Source organism: Mobula birostris, chromosome 21, assembly GCF_030028105.1.
Source record: "Mobula birostris isolate sMobBir1 chromosome 21, sMobBir1.hap1, whole genome shotgun sequence".
Lineage (NCBI taxonomy): Eukaryota > Metazoa > Chordata > Chondrichthyes > Myliobatiformes > Myliobatidae > Mobula > Mobula birostris.
The window spans coordinates 52,766,724-52,783,521 of NC_092390.1; the positions used below are offsets into that span (position 1 = coordinate 52,766,724).

At 37.0% G+C, this 16,798-nt stretch overlaps 2 protein-coding genes across 7 annotated transcripts in view; both read left to right on the forward strand.

Moving 5' to 3' along the window:
* The window catches only part of LOC140185793 (zinc finger protein Pegasus-like), a 40,884-nt gene extending 33,127 nt beyond the window's left edge, over nt 1-7,757 (forward strand). The window contains exons 4-5 of one of the 2 annotated variants that reach the window (XM_072239476.1): nt 1,461-1,544; nt 1,911-7,757. In XM_072239476.1, coding sequence (XP_072095577.1) covers nt 1,461-1,544; nt 1,911-2,392 — 566 coding nt within the window. In that variant the 3' untranslated portion in view covers nt 2,393-7,757. Of the gene's footprint in view, nt 1-1,460 lie in introns of both variants that reach the window. The other variant, XM_072239475.1, reaches the window with a different exon arrangement.
* Nucleotides 7,758-12,884: 5,127 nt separating this feature from the next.
* Nucleotides 12,885-16,798, forward strand: part of LOC140185796 (L-seryl-tRNA(Sec) kinase) — an 84,942-nt gene continuing 81,028 nt past the window's right edge. For 4 of the 5 annotated variants that reach the window (XM_072239481.1, XM_072239478.1, XM_072239479.1 and 1 more), the window contains exons 1-2: nt 12,885-13,127; nt 15,422-15,710. In XM_072239481.1, the coding sequence (XP_072095582.1) occupies nt 12,942-13,127; nt 15,422-15,710 (475 nt within the window). In that variant the 5' untranslated portion in view covers nt 12,885-12,941. Of the gene's footprint in view, nt 13,224-15,421; nt 15,711-16,798 lie in introns of all 5 variants that reach the window. The other variant, XM_072239482.1, reaches the window with a different exon arrangement.

The following is a 16,798-nucleotide window of genomic DNA, read 5'->3' on the forward strand; positions in this document are numbered from 1 at the left end:
TAAAGATTGTTACAAAGATGGTAAGTTGCAAAATTGGAGCAGAGCTCAGCTTTTCATGTAAATTATTCTCTTTTCCATAAAAGGTTTATTGCAGCAGTTAAATACTAAATGAAATTCAAGTTAAGCATTTAAATAGGTCTCTGGACTTTGAATCACCATTCAGCTTTATTTCAAATGTGGTATTTATTAAGAGAATCTCACCATCTGACACTCCACTCCCACCTCCAAAATATTATAGAACTGCAGTTAATGTATTTTTCTCCATGTTAAGATTAGGATTGTTTGATCACGAGTGAGTGACATCCTCATTACTAGAAATATTTTATAATTGCTGATTAGCAATGTAAGAGAGAGAGATTGATTTTAACAAATACATCAGTGACCCTCCTGTCATTTTAATTGTTGATAATTGTTTATTCAGTTTCACACTGGCTAGATGACTTTTTGTTTCAATAGTAGTTCATTCCATTCCTTTAAGCAAAATGTTCACATTAAAAGCAAGAGGATATTACGTTTGATCACAATTCTTTGTAACAGTTTAACGTTTTTTAAAAGAGGTACTGACGGTGAGGCCCTTTTAAAATGAAATGAGCTAGGAGTGATGAAAAAGGATTAGTTAAGTGTAAAGTATCATTGGTAACATCAGTTTGAGATAACTATAGCAAAGTACAGTACTGCTCCATGTCGGGTATTAGATGCTGTAACATCAGCACACAACTGCTACAGCTTTCATTTGTAATTGTATGTGAAGTGGTATTATGAATGACCATGTCAGCTTCAAATTGTATGTACAAACCCAAAAATATTTGTTGCCACTCCTTTAAAAACAACAATTTCCGTTTGGTTTTGACACATTTTTTTTGTTAACACTTTCAATGAACTTTTATAAAAAAGTAGGTGTTGGGCATCCTTAAGTTCAAGTAATATTATTGGAAATAAAAATAAATTCAGATGCTGGTAACCTGAAACAAAAAAAAACCAATGCTGAAGGCACTCAGTGGATCAAGTAGGATCTCTGGAAAGAGAAATGGAGTGATCGTTTCAAATCCAAGATCCTTCATTGGCTCTCTGTTTCTCTTTCCACAAATGCTGCCTGACCTAAGTATCTTCACAAAATGGAGGAAATAATGCTGATAATATATTACATCATATTTTATCAGTAAACTGAAATTCTAGCCATTAATTGGTGGGGTTAAGAGACATAAATCCAATGGAAACTTATCAGCCATGTGGGAGGAATTTCATCATTCCTTACCTCAAAAAGAAAAGTGTAACTTTTCAGATCTGTGTAATTGTAGCCGTGCTTTTTATCAGCTGACAATTAAGTCGCAGTTTTGGCAGTAACCTAAGATTTCCATGGTTCCTTCAGCACGCCCAGCTGAAGTACAAGATAATTTTTGGAGGATAAATGAAAAGAGAGATAAAATGGCAAGGTTGCTGATGTATTCTTTCTGATACAGGTGAGAAGCCCCACAGATGCCACCTTTGCCCGTTTGCTTCAGCGTATGAGCGTCACCTCGAAGCACACATGCGCTCACATACAGGTGAAAAACCATACAAATGTGAGCTATGCTCTTTCTGCTGCAGTGATCGAAGTAATTTGTCCCATCACCGTAGACGTAGGCACAAACTTCTTCCCTTGAAAACTGCTAGGAACTGCCTGGCCAATAAGAAAATGTTGGGAGCTTTACAGAGAAAATCTAGCAACTCTGTGAATTATGGGCCAAGACTTCTGATTAATCTAAGTCCTCCTTCCATGGTGGTACAGAAGCCAGATTACCTCAATGACTTCTGTCATGATGTATCAGCTAATTCCTGTGAGAATTTGCAAAAGCTACATTCTGGTGGGATCTCGAGGGACACTCAAGATATTATGCTGGATAATCCATTAAATCAGCTTTCTACCTTAGCAGGCCAATTATCCAGCCTTCCACCTGAAAATCAAGCTCCAACATCTCCTGAAGATGTAGCCTGCAGGGATGAAAAACCATATGTGATCTCACAGTCTACAGCTCCAGTTGTTTCGACGGTAGCTTCCAGTGTGGCCCAAAGCTCGTCCCCTATCAGTCCAGATGCATGTCCCACGCACAATCAGCAGAACTTCAGTCCTGTGGCAGGTCCCAGTAGTGAGCACAGTGTTCACACAAGTACGCCCAGCATGACGAACAGCCAGCCTAGCACCCCTACTCCGCCAAATCAAGGTCAAGATCCCCAGCTTCTTCATCATTGTCAACATTGTGACATGTATTTTGCCGACAATATCCTTTATACTATTCATATGGGGTGTCATGGCTATAAGAATCCATTTCAGTGTAATATATGTGGATGCAAATGTAAAAACAAATATGATTTTGCATGTCATTTTGCTCGAGGTCAACACAAGCAGAATTAACACTTGATTAAGTCCTGTTATTCAAAGTAAGTACATATTGGATGAATGTTGGTTTGTATTGAAAATATTAAATGTATTAAGAGCCTTATTTCTTTTCCCTCTTGTGTACCTTCTTAAAATATAATTTCTTCAGTCTTCAGAAGAGGGCGTGAATAAAGTTCATGCTACTTTAGTGTACAGCGGCATTTGATGCTATTTCCTAGAAATAGGAAGGTGTAAATTTCAGCTGTACCATCATTCTTACCTCTAAAATCATTGCAGTGATCTTATCATGGGCAATGTGTTGTACAAACAAGTCATGTTCTTACAGAGAACTGGTTTTGTTTTGGTTCTACTGAGACTGGGGAGAGAAAATATTCAGAGTATAGAAGTAACTGTTTCCCCTCCATTTTTTTCAGTCCCAGCGTGTATTCTCCATCTGTGTTCTACTGTAGGTTGAAATAGCAATGAGTTAACTGTGTATATTATTTTAAATGCTGTTTGCTCTTCGCATTAAAAATTCTGAAATTCAAATAAGATGCCTTTTAAAGATCTGTTGTTTTGAAGTAGATAGCAATAGTTGTAGCTGAAACAAGTGATATCCTTCAAATGCACCATCATTTTTTAACAATGAAACTTGTGTTAACAGTTTATTATTCAATAGTTGCAGTATTTTATTGCAAAATGTGGTGTAAATAGTCGAACTAAGCATTTGCACCTTTAAATCTTACCATTTCTTTATGCTAATTGAGATCTGGAGAAACATTTTAACACCAATATAAAGTCCAAGGTTGTGTTTCTAATAATTCTGTAAAGATGCAAGTAAGTAAATGTTTCTTTTCTAAATTGCTATGTCTGCCAGTATTAATAAACCCTGCCTACTGTATGTCTTCATGTTTTGTAGGGCAGTAGTATTCAGTGGAAGACTGATTTGCAGCAAAAACATTAAAGTTTACTGGCACGTGATTCAAGATAATGTTCAGATCAATGGCTATAGTTAAATCAATATAAACCCAATATATGCAATACTTGTGGAATGGGCATGTTGATAGTTTCTAGTAATAAGTTTATTAGAGATTTATGACCTAAAGCTTTTTAATTAGTTTTTACAGTTTCTTGCTGTGTACACTTTTTATAACATTCAGTCTGTGAAGTTAATTTGTTAGATATCATCAGTATATAGGCAAAATGCCCATTCAGAACAATTGCATGGCAGCTCAATCTGCAAACATTCTGCAAGCTTAAATGATTAGGCTGTACATAGAACCAATACTTTCTTGTCCTTTGGGGCATTTCTTGTACACCAGCATTGGTTCATATCTAAAGCATTGCAGCATAATGTTGGTGCTTATTTCTCTTTTTCAGTAGTCTCTATGCATTTTTTAAACTTGGTACTAAAAATCATGTTTTAAACTGTTAAAATTTTTCCTTGTCTACCATTCCTTCCATATATCTCTCATACCATTGGGAATTATGGTTTCCTTTCTGTTCTTCAACAGCTTCTCTCATTATTTAAACCAAACATCAGGAATTTCTGTCTCCATTGCACAATTTGGTAATTACATAAGTTAGTAAACTCTATTGCAAAAAGTGGTTTAAAAAGTAAATAATTTAAAGAAGCGATTAGATTACTTATTACTCTGCTTCAAGGATAATAGCTATTTCAAATGTGTATGATTTTTATATATAACATACAGTATTCTTTACTATTAGATTTAAAGTACTATGAATTATTATGTGGAATACTCAAAGCACTTTTTGTATTTTGCAAGAGCTGACAGTAGATGAACAGATCACCTACTGTTGGTTGATTCTTACTCTAGTGACTGAGAGCATTGTAAATGCATTTTTTAAAAATGACTCTACGAATCATCAGCTGGGTTAAGGTCAGCTCCTGGAGTGAAATAAACACAGAGAACTTTGTCCTTCATATTTGCACTTCTGAGGTCTGTGGCTGCTTGTCTTCTGGTTTTGCTAGGGAATCTACTTTCATATCTAGCAGAAATTCTTGATGCAGTTAACCAGCAACTTTTACAAAAAGCAATGTGTTTTCGAGTGTATGTGTCTCCACTGCAGCTTGTTAGGAAAGGTAGACTCTATCATCGCTCAGCTAGTGAACATCAGCAACAAAATAAACTTTCATTTGCAGGCTGTATTTCACTATATTGGTAACTGTGCACTGTTGATGTTAAGTTTTAGATAGTCCTTTAACTTGCTCCATTGAGGAGGCATGCCACCAAAGGGAACTAATGTTACATACCTTCTGTGCCTTCAGATGATCTCACCTAATAAGTTTTAATAGAGTTGGTTAATATTTAGCACAAAATGGTAACAGCTGTAAAACATTACTTGTCCTCTGCTTTTGCAGTTACCATATACAAATCTGAAATAAGGTTGTCTATTTACCTGTGTTTTTTTAAAAATTGGTCCTACAATGGAATTGACAAATGAATGATTGGTAATAATACTGATTGATAAATAATGGGCTTCACTTACACATTTCTCAAATTCAATTACTTCTGTTGCACATTGACTAGTATGAAATTTCAACAAACAAACTTTAGTTTTAAGTTTTAAAGAAATTAACAACCAGAGGTGCCTAATGAATACATTGTAAATATAAGGATGTCATAGTCACTTATAGGCTTCCAATATACACATTGTTAAATCAGCCAAACTCCATTTTTTAAATATATCCACACAATTGCTTTAGATACACAATGGCTGAACATATCTGCATAACATGTGAGATTTTGATGATGGAATATTGGATTAATTGAAGCAGTGTCACTGACAACATATTAATTGAAAGTATATCACATCTAGGCTCAGTTTAGAATCATATATCAGATATTTAGTGCACTGGATATTTAGTGCAAAATTTAGGCTTTGTATTTGTGTTCTGAGAGTGTTTTAGTGTTGGAGATGATTTCCTGTGACATGTCTACTTTGTAGGAATTATATTCAGTAATGTTATTGAAGAACAGTAAGTTCTCTAGTTGGCATTCTTCAGTCAATGCCAATGAAAGGTGATTTTACTGGTCCTTCATTGATATTTCTGAGAGATGTTTCTTATGTGGAATATATTTTGCTGCTTTCTCGGGCTACTATTGCGTGAGGCAGCATACAAGGCAAATATTAAATAATTCTGCCTGCCCAATGCAGTCCTTTAGTCCTTCAGCACTGTCCCAATAGCTACTTGTGTTTGTTGTTAACTTTAATATTGGACTGAGTACATAGAGAGAAATTGTTCTCATTGGTGACAAATTCAAAAATCAGACCATATACAGTACTGTGCAAAAGTCTTAGGCATATATACACACACCTTAGCTATATATATATATGTGTGCCTAAGACTTTTGCACAGTAGAATGAAGGTAATTGGCTAAAGAACCAAATATAACAGGATAAATCTCTGCACTGAGTGGTTAGGATCTGGAATGTACTGGTAGAAGCAGAGACAAATACATTTATGATATTCAAGATGCAGTAAACAGTTACTTGAAAGAAAACACTTGCGGGGTTTTGGGTAGAGGGCTGGAGTCAGTACTTCTGAATGGAGCTGGGTTGGTCTCAAATGGCTGAATAGTTTCAATCTTTAATTTTGTTTTAAAATTATACCTTAACAGTTATCACAGTAATTAGAGGTTTGAGAGGAGTTAGACCTATCGTAATGCCACTAAATTATGTTATTTGAAATTGCCAAAATAACAGGTTGCTTTCTATAATACCTCTTTGATAAAACAAAATGTTGAATGGACTTTTATAAAAGCACCATAAACTATCATTTGACACCAAGTCAGATAATTGATGTAGGGAAGAGATGAGTTTTAAGAACTCACAGAGAGGAGAGGAGAAACTGAGAGGTTCAGAGAAAGAATCCGGCACCTGGGACCTTGATGGATGAAGGAATGGCTGGCAATGAAAGATATCCAAGGTGTACAAAAGTTCAAAAGTTGAGGATTACTATTACTTGGGATTTTTTGGGGACAATGGGAGTTTTAAAATATAAGCAAAAATAATGGCATGGATAGACATGAACTGAAATGGATGAGACTTTTGATTTGATGCTTTGCATTGTTGAGATTAGATTACCAACATATCAGTGAACAGGGGTTGTTGGGCGAAGCGGATTTTTGTACTAGTTAAGATACAAGCAACAGGGCAGTTACATCGACTAAATAGAATTTTACCGATAATGTAAATCGAGAAAGGCCATGGGATCAAAAGTAAAACCTTCCTAGGTGGCATGTCACAACTAACTGATAATAGTAGCAAGCTGAGTTAGACAGTTACATTATAGTAAAAATCCACAAATTTTTAGTCCACGTAAAAACAAAAAGATGCATCAATAAATCCTAGTCATCTTTTCAAACTGGAACAGATGAAAATTAGGCTGAATTATATATTACTGGTATCCAAAATGGTTACAGAGCTTCTGGTATCTCAAGTAAAAATGCATGTCACTTATTCTGTTATGAAATATTGTAGATTTCAATAAGAAAATAGTATGTCAATAAGAACACTCCACTTTTTTTCAGTTCAACAATGTAAAGAGGGCAATATTGTTAGATTTTGTATAATGGCTGTTGATTTTAGTTCTCAACTGTATGTAAAATGGTGAAGAGTTCAACAAGATCTTCATATTAGTAATTACTCCCGGATTTTTCACTCTCAAACCCAAGTCCAGTATTCCATCATTAATTGATTATTTGTAACTATATAAATGTCGATTAATGTGCCGGTAGACATCACTGAGCACTTTAAGTAGAACTTGAGGACTTTGAATAAAGAGACAGTTATAATTTTTGGCTTAATTATTCCAAGCCTTTTTGAATCCTGATGCTTTGTCATGTTCTTTTATATTCCAGATTTTATTTGGTTCAATTTATATACAATCTAATGAAAGTTTTGTTATATTTGATAATTAATGTAAAATGTGAGTGTCATTTGCTTGAATCGTGTTGTCTTTTCAGCAATGCTATTGGTATATCAATACACACATTAACAAGTGCATATAAATTTAATTAACAATTTAAGTACTGTAAAAATGTAAATAAACTATTGTGATTGAATTGTTATTTAAGAAGCTATTGCTCCCATTGGTACCTGTGCTTAGAAAACAGACAAGTGTTTAAACTAGCTTAAAGGTTTCTATTTTAATAAAAATATATCCTATAAAAGTCATTCCTTTAACACTTCTTGTGAGATTATCTAATTCTATGCGCAAACAATTTGTTGCAATAGAATGCACTATTTGGTGGCATTGGCTGTTCAAATATTGTTCATGTTTTAGAATTGAATCGTGTTTTAAAAAAATAAAAGACTTAACCAATTCAATTTTCTTTTTGAGATTCGTTTTGTATAAGACATTTTGTTGCTTTAACTGGAGTTTATGCTCTGTATAATAAAGATAAAAGTTTACATTTTCTATAAAGGTGTACATTTTCTTTCATTTTCAGCAAGATGGACAATATTTGTTTATGAAATATCAAATGGAAGAACTTTCTCAGATATTTTAATAAATCTGCTTCTGCAATGCTATGATATGTGGTGACAAATGTATGCACATCTGTAGAGAATATATTTTTATGGTGCCATCTCTGATTATTTCCAAATTTACTGCTTTTATCCTGGAGTTTGTTTTATGTTAGCTTCTGAATTATGTTAGAATCCTTTCTGAATCCAGGCACCACAGAAGTCTGCAGCTGTTAAACCTTTGAACTATGGATTTTGAGATGAAGCAGTGTCAAAGTAGTACACTCTCAAAAAATTGAGCTTCCCTAAAACAGAATAAGCCGGCTGGTGGCGCAGTGACATCAGCGCCAGACTCCGGAGCGAAGGTTCCCGAGTTCAAATCCAGTCGGGCCACTCCTGGGCATGCTTTCTATCCGTGCCGGGTTGAGTGTCGAGCTCGCAACTCAGCCTCATAAAAAAAAAACTGTGCTGTTAAAAGGACGTGGGGGACCACTCACAGAATCTTTCCTCCAAGACAACCACTTGAAAAAAGTGGTCGCTGAGGCTCTGGCAGAGTATGGCACACAAAAAAAAACAATAAATCAACAAACTGAACACTGCAAATTCCTGTGTTAACAATCTACATCATTCTTTCAACAGATACAGCAAGAGAGTTAATATGGCACCATTTGGATTTAGATAGTTCCTAATGGGTAGTTTTTTCTCTGACCATTGGATGTTTTTCCCACTTAATGCATTTTGTTTTTTTCTAAGGTGTTACATCATAAAATTATCACTCTTCCAATAAATTTGGTATGCTTCAAGTGAACACAGGAATTGGGTGCTAGTGTGCCTCAAGGGAGCATGAGGACTGTGCAGTATCACTGGGGTTTCAGAGTTTCATTATTATTAATATATTGGATTGCAGGTATTTCATGCAATTAATTTTGGTGATTATAATAAACTTAATCATTGCCTCACATTCTTAATAACTGGCCCGAGGGTACTGATATAGTAAACTTTTCAGAAAATTTATGTAATGAAAGAACTAGGCTGGGTTATGAAACTTACTATTGTAATAACCTAGGATAAAATGAAAACGCTACTTCTGATAAGTGATATATAAAATTTTGCTGATTCTCACAGGAGGAAGTTTCAAATAAACATTTTTAAGTCGATTTCCATATAATATTAAAATACATTTTACTTTTATTTAAACTTAACTTTTTATGAAAGCAATAGTTCAAAAATTAGAAAGGACAAGAGAATTGTACAGTGCAGGATTGGCCCACCAGGTCCATGCTTATTTTTCTACCTATCTACACTTTTCCCTCAGGACTGTATCTGGCTGTGATTTGCCTATTTAAGTGCTTATCTAATGTCTCTTAAGTATAGTACTTGCAGCCACCATCTCCTCTGATAGTGATTATGTGTCTGTAAAGTTACTGCCTCACAATACCAGAGACCCAGATGTAATCAGTGAATTTTGCACATCCACCCTGTGATCACATGGGTTTCTGCCACATGCTCTGATTTCCTGCTACACCTCAGGGATGTATGGGTTGGTAGATTAATTAGACACCGTAAATTGCACCCTCTGTATAGCTGAGAGGAAAAGAATGTGGAATTAAAATTGGATGAGCATAGATGAGGGTGAATGGTCAGCACAGACTGTGATGAATGTTCACTTTCCGTGGTCCAAGAAGCTTATTGCTAACCTCAGCTTTCTAGCATAGCAGCATGACCTTTCCAAAGGGTCAGAGTTGTTAACAGGTTAATGTTGTCATAAACCAATATTCCTTGTTCAGCTTCATATTGTAAACAAGAACCACTTTTAAGTTCTTAATGTAAATTGCAAGCAGTAACCTGTCTGAAGTTAAAAGGACACCTTTGCTAATGAATAGTACTGTCTACATAGCACAGGCTGATAAGAGATTGGTTTGAAAAGTGAACTGACCATAAGATGTTCTCATGCATCAGGTAAACATAAAGCAATGGGATTATGTTCATTGGCCTATATCAAACCAGCAACTACAGCCAAGTTATTTGTTTCATCTTGATAGAGAGCAAGAAAAGTTTTATGAGACTTAGTACATCAGACATGGTCACAGGTATGATCAATCAATAGTTGTGATCTTTGTGTATTCAGAGAGTCAACACTCGCACCATTAATTTTGTATGTCTGGATTAACTCCAGAAGCTTTTAGACAATTTGTGTGGATTACTTTGTCCCAGCAAAGGTATCTGAAAAGCATTACATGCAAATAATATCAACTACAGCAAAACCTTAGAAAGCATTGGGATTGTTAGTATTGACAAAGAAAAGGACAAAGATGAGGTGACAGAAAGAAGAACTAGAATTCATTCCTCAGCTATCGGTTTTTGTGACTGATGGCTCCTTCATCTGCAACTCATTGATATGTTCTTTTAGTTTGTAAAAATTGGACCTGTTAATTGAAATCCATTGTAGTTTTTAAACTTTTGGAATTCAGATTCTTTTGAAATCAGATATCCTGAGTTTTAAATGTGTGTTAAGAACTATTTGTTCAAATTTAAATGTGTATCATTAAGAATGGTGGTTGTTGTTCATCGTGCCCAAAACCTGTGTGGGAGAATTTTTAAAGTGGAAAAGCTATTGCACTGGGGCAGTTCCACACTTGACCTTGGAGGTCCTGGTCCAGTGATACAAACAAGCATCACATCTGGGGAGTGGGCGGCCACCAGCTACTCTCATCTATTGGAGCAGTGTATCGGGATGTGACCAGTGTCACGTGCAAACAGCTACTTGGAACCACAGGTGAGTGTCTAATGGGGACCAAAGATGAGTGAACTGCCCGGAGTAGCTGGAGAGACTAGACAGGGAAGTAAGTCCATCTTTCAAGAGTAGGTTGATACAGTGTAACCTTCCTATAGGGAGGTGCCCTATATTGGACAGGGTATGGTGGACCAAAAGGCCTCTTTCTATGCTTTATCTATCTACCTTACACCAACATGGAAGAAATTATCAGGTAAACACCAGCTCTCAATGAAGTTGTCCTATGGGTCGGGTCTCATGATCTCTTATTTCCTTGCATCCCTACAACTTACTCTGACACATGCCCATCAACTCTCCCTCAATTTTATTTTTGCTATTAACCTGCTATTAATTTACAGTAACTAATGTACCTACCACTAATGGAAATTAGTCATGGAGGAAACATGCAAATTCCATGCAGGATGGGATCCAAGCCCGTGGAGTCGTGAGGGAACAGCTCTAAATTGTGCCAACATACAGGCCTCTTGTTCTCCTAATTAGTTTCTGTTAATGCCAACATTCTTGAAATAATATTATCTTGGGAACAATTATTGCTTTATCTTTTCAAGAACAGTACAACGGAAAATACATTCCAGTTAATTGCATGAATGCAACTGAAAGTGAGTATGTCAAGACATGAATGATTCTCATGCTAACTGCCAAGAATCTGGGCTCATTTAAAACTAATATATAGACTTGAGTTAATGCCTACTCCCAAATCCACTCTGCCTCACAAACTCACCTCCACTTGTCTAAGCGGACCCTCTACACCCAAGGTTATACCTGCAAAGTAGAGCAGTCTATATGTAAACCTAGGCCTTGGCAGCATATCTCCATGCCCATGGAACACTGCCTTTGGTAGCTTGCAAACTCCCCACCAGTGATTGTATGGTTGTGACCTGTGTTTATGCTATGTATGGATTACTAATTCCTTCAAAATATGTGGCAAGTGTTGTTTGTACCTTGCTTTTCCAACATTCTTATTGTAGAGACACAAATGTATGTCAATACATGGTAATACTAGAATGCCATTCATATTTTTTGTTCATCTGGAATTGTCTCAGTCACCCATAGTGTGCACAATGTTCTACCATTAGTTACATATTATGTCAGTAAATATATTCAAAATTCAAAGTAAATTTATTATCAAAGTACTTGTGTCTCAATATTCTACCTTGAGATTCATTTTCTAGCAGGCATCCACCATAGAACCAAGAACTACAATAGAATCAATGAAAAACTGCACACGAAGACTGACAAATAAGCAATGTGCAAAAGAAAACAAGCTGTGTAATACAAAAACAACCTAATAATAAACAAATATATAAATAATACTCGGAACATGAGTTGTAGAGTCCTTAAACGTGAATGCTGAGCTGTAGTCAATGAAGAGCATCGTGATGCATGCATCTCCATTGCCCAGCTGTTCCAGAGCCAGTGAAATAGCATCCACTGTTGCCTGATGATTAAAGTGCAGATGCTGGAAAATTCAAAATAAAAACAAATGTAAATACACAGATGAGGTGAGGTAGCATTTGTGAGAAAGAAAGTTATTGGTTCAGGTTTGAGACCTTTAGTGAGAATGAGAAAATACTTTGCTTTCAGTTGCAGAGACGGCTAGGTAGAGTATCTCTGACAGAATGACCAAATTAATCATTTTATTTCGAAATACAGCACGGCAATAGGCCCGTGCCACTCAATTATACCCATGTGACCAATTAAACTACCAAATTGTACGTCTTTGGAATGTGAAAGGAAATCCGTGCAGTCACAGGGAGAATGTACAGACTCTTAGCAGCGGCGGGACGGCGCTGTAATAGTATCGTCCTTTTAAACATGAGTTAGAAGCAGATCATCTTTCTCGTAGTCACCTGTTTTTTCCCCAGTTTAGTAAGTTAATTGGGTGCTGTTGATTGCCCCAAGTGCGTGTTGGTCAGCGGTGGAATCCGGAAGGAGATGATAAGAATGTGGGGAAGAAATTAAAAAATTGGATTAATGTAGGATTAGTTTAAGTGGGGAGAGGGTTTGAGGGTCTGCATGGAAGAGTCTGTATCTGTGCAGCATGTCTCCACGATTCTCCAGGTCACCTGGGGCTTCTACCCCAAGCCAGGACACCCCTAACCTGACACTGTGCAGCCTGTGAACGCCCCCCCATCTGAAGTTCGCCTCCATCGCGGGCCCGGATTGGCGGTCGCCAGCCTATGGCCAATTCTGATTGATTGCGTCTGACGTCAATCAGAAGGTCCCGCCGCTGGAGGCGGGTGGAGTCCCGGCCTGGCTACCGGCGGCGCCCGGCGCCCGGCGCCCATTCAGCGTAGGATGAGGGCCGGCTGTGTGTGTCTGCTGGCCGGCCTCCCGGGTGCCGGAAAAACCACGCTCGCTCGCCTTCTGCCCAAGCTCCTACAGCCGAGGTCCGAGTCGATAGTGTTGTGCTACGATGATGTGATTCCCGGGGAAGCTTTCCTGGCGACAACCGAGGCGGGCAGTGACAATTCCACCGGAACGGTTAGCATGTTGCACAGCAGGTTACAGCTTTCTCCAGCGGCATTTTAAAATTATGACTCGCCTTCGCAAGATCAATCTATGCGTTGCAGTTTTATGGTGACGACTTTATTTACTTAGCTCCAGGTACCAGGCCCCTTTCAGGCAGCACAGTATTCTAGAATGTTAATCAAACATAAATTGATCTGATAGAACGAGATCTGTTCTATCCTTTACAGTGTTGCTACCCGTTTCCGAGCTCTTGAACAGAATGAGTACCTGTACCTTGAGATTCTCGTAATTCCCTGCTTGAGTTCTTTTCTGGTTTATTTATAAAACTCAAGGACTCCGTTTTTACTTTCCTAAACCTTACACATGTTCCCTTTTTCGTCTTCAAGTTCACCACCTACCTCAGCATCCAAGGTTCCCTTTCCTTGCCATCCTTATCTTTCTAACTGGAACACACCTGTCCTGCACGCTGTGCAGTTGGTCTTTAAACCACGCCAGATGTGGACTTGCCAGAAGCTGTTCCTAATTAACTCTTCTAAATTTCCGCTGAACTCTTTAGTAATTTACCCTACTCTAGTTTAATACTGTCCTGCAAATTCATATTTATCTCCAACCATTTTAAAATTTAAGGAGTTAACGGTCACTGTTCCTTAACTATTCTCCCACTGATGGGGTCGTAAGCACTCAGTAAGATCGAGAGTGCATAACCATTTGTGAAACCATTGTTCATTGATGCAGTCAGACTTTTTGATCACTTCTAGCATTTTCCTATTTTGAATTTACAGCATCATCATTTTAAAATTTTTTTTGTGCTGGCAGTGTTTGCACAAGCTGTCCAAAGACATGCAGTAAAGTGTATACAAATTCTGTATTAAGAGCACAGTATTCTCTGTGAAAGTACACTATTAAGCTCATCCATCCAATTCTGGCCCTCAGCTTCAACATGCATGTACCTTGGGATGTAGAACTATACCAAGAAAATATGGGAAAAAAGCTGCTTTAGAAAGAAATTTCAATGAAGAAAATTCTTGTAATTCATGTTAGCCTCTCATCCTTTATTGGGTGAGGGGGTGTGTGATGAAAAAAATTCTGCCTCTCACTTTAATTTTATAGATTTTACCAGTAGTAGGAGCATCCTTTTGTTAGATATTTATTTATTATTTTATTTATTGAGATATGGCACAGAAAAGGCCCTTCTGGTCCTTCAAACCACGTCGCCCAGCAATCCCAAATTTAACAAGATGGTTTACAATGACCAAGTAACCTACCAACTGTTACGTCTTTGAACTCTGGGAGGAAACTGGAGCACCTGGAGGAAACCCGCACGATGACGGAAAATGTGCAAACTCCTTACAAATAGCGGTGGGAATTCATCACATAAACTGTGAATTTGTAGCTCAGTTACATTGTAGTTTAGTTTCATTATTATTTTGAACATCACAATCGTGCTTTTTGAACCTTTTTTTTCTTTAGATGAAATTAGTGGAATTCATTATCCTCATTCAGCTCTAAGATTTGGTGTTTTCTAGTTACCAATAATTGCCCTTAAACTTCAGTGATCTTCAGTGTATATTGAAAGCAAAACTCAACACCATAAGCTCCAAGTTACTTTAGTTATGACCAATATGTAAAATGTTAAATTGTATCGGAAGCTATTACAAAATATTATATGTGCAAGATATTATAGCTGAATTTGCATAAAGAATTTTAATGAGACACTCAGATTTAAGGGAGTACACCAGGTTGTTTATGTCCATAATGACATACAGCACAGAAACAGGCTCTTCGATCCAGTAAGTCCACACCAATTGACATCCACCCATTTACACTAATCCTACAGTAATCCCATATTTTTATTTTCCCCCTAACCTCAACTCCCTCCTGATCCCACATCTCATATTCCCTGTAAGGAGTTTGTTCATTCTCCCCATGACTGCATGGGTTTCCTCTGGCTGCTCCGGAGGTTGGTAGATTAATTGGTCATTATAAATTGTCCTGTGATTAGGCTAGGGTTAAATTAGGGGATTGCTGGGCAGCATGGCTCGAAGGGCCTATTCTGTGCTGTATCTCGATCAATAAGTATACATTTATCAGATTGAAAATACAATAAGGATTATCTATTCAGGATGAAATTAACTCTACGCAGACTTAACATTTGACAAAGGAGTAGTAAATATGCTTTTGGTATTTTATGTAGTAGTTCCATCAACTTCATCCAGATTGAAGGAAGTTTGTGTTTACTTTGAACTGAATGCTAAGCAGTGTTCAGTTTTTACTATTTATTAAATTTTTGTTATTCTGATTTGCAGAGCTTATTTTGGAAATTGTACAGACATAAGCTACTGGTATATATTGAATGCTTAATTCAGGCTATTAATGGGAATGGCCACCTTTGTCTTTCTGGCAATGAACATGACTTAATGTGGGAATGCTTCATACAGTCACTGAAGCAACAGCAAATTATCTCTGGAGAAACCCGGCATGGAGTTCAGCAGTACACAATTTGCATCAAACATTCAAAGCCCTTGGTTATAATTTTGGATGATAACTTCTACTATCAGAGCATGAGATATGAGGTGTACCAGATGGTGAGGCGAAGTAAGTTCCCAACAGAGCATATTTCTCGCTTGTCCTTCGATGAAAATTTGTAACATTTTTGGTTTAAAAAAAACTTAATGTTTTCTGTAATTGCAGTGAAGATGTAACCATTTAATGTCTTTAATCATGCTTAAACTCTGAGGTTTTGTAGTCTTTCATGTAGCATTGTATTCTAATTTCAGTGTTTTAGGTTTTGCTGGTTCAGTGATAAATTTCTTTTCTGGTATGTATTTTCAAATAAGGTTTTGATACCAATAAATTTGCCTTAAACCATGATATACAGTGCCTATAAATATTCACCCCCCCCCCGGAAGTTTTATTGTTTTACAATATCGAATCACAGTGGATTTAATTTGGCTTATTTGACACTGACCAACACAAAAAGACACTTTTGTGTCAAAGTGAAAACAGATCTCTACAAAGTGATCTAAGTTAATCACAAATATAAAATGCAAAATAATTGATTACATACTTATTCATCCCCTTTAATATGACACACCAAATCATCATTGGTGCAGCCAGTTGGTTTTAGGAGTCACATAATTATTTAAATAGAGATCTGCTTTTGGAGACCTGTTTGCAGTCAAGATGTTTCAATTGATTGTAGCAAAAATACACCTTTATCTGGAAGATCCAGCTTCTGGTAAGTCAGTATCCTGGCAAAAACTACACCATGAAGACAAACGAACACTCCAAATAACTCCATGAAAAGGTTATTGAAAAGCACGAGGCAGGAGATAGATAACAGATAATTTCCAAGTTATTGAATATCCCCTCGAGTACAGTTAAGTCAATCACCAAGAAATGGAAAGAATAGGGCACAGTTGTAAATCTACCTAGAGCTGATTGTCCTCAAAAAGTGAGTGATCGTGCAAGAAGGGGATGAGTAAGGGATAACTCTGGAGGAGTTACAAGCTTCAGTGGCTGAGGTGAGAGAGACTGCACATACAACTGTTGCCCGGGTGCTGCTTTGTGGGAGAATGGCAAAGAGAAAGACACTGATGAAAAAAAACTCACATAAAATCTCAGCTAGAGTTTGCCAGAAGGCATGTGGGAGACTCTGAAGTCAGCTGGAAGAAGGTTCAATG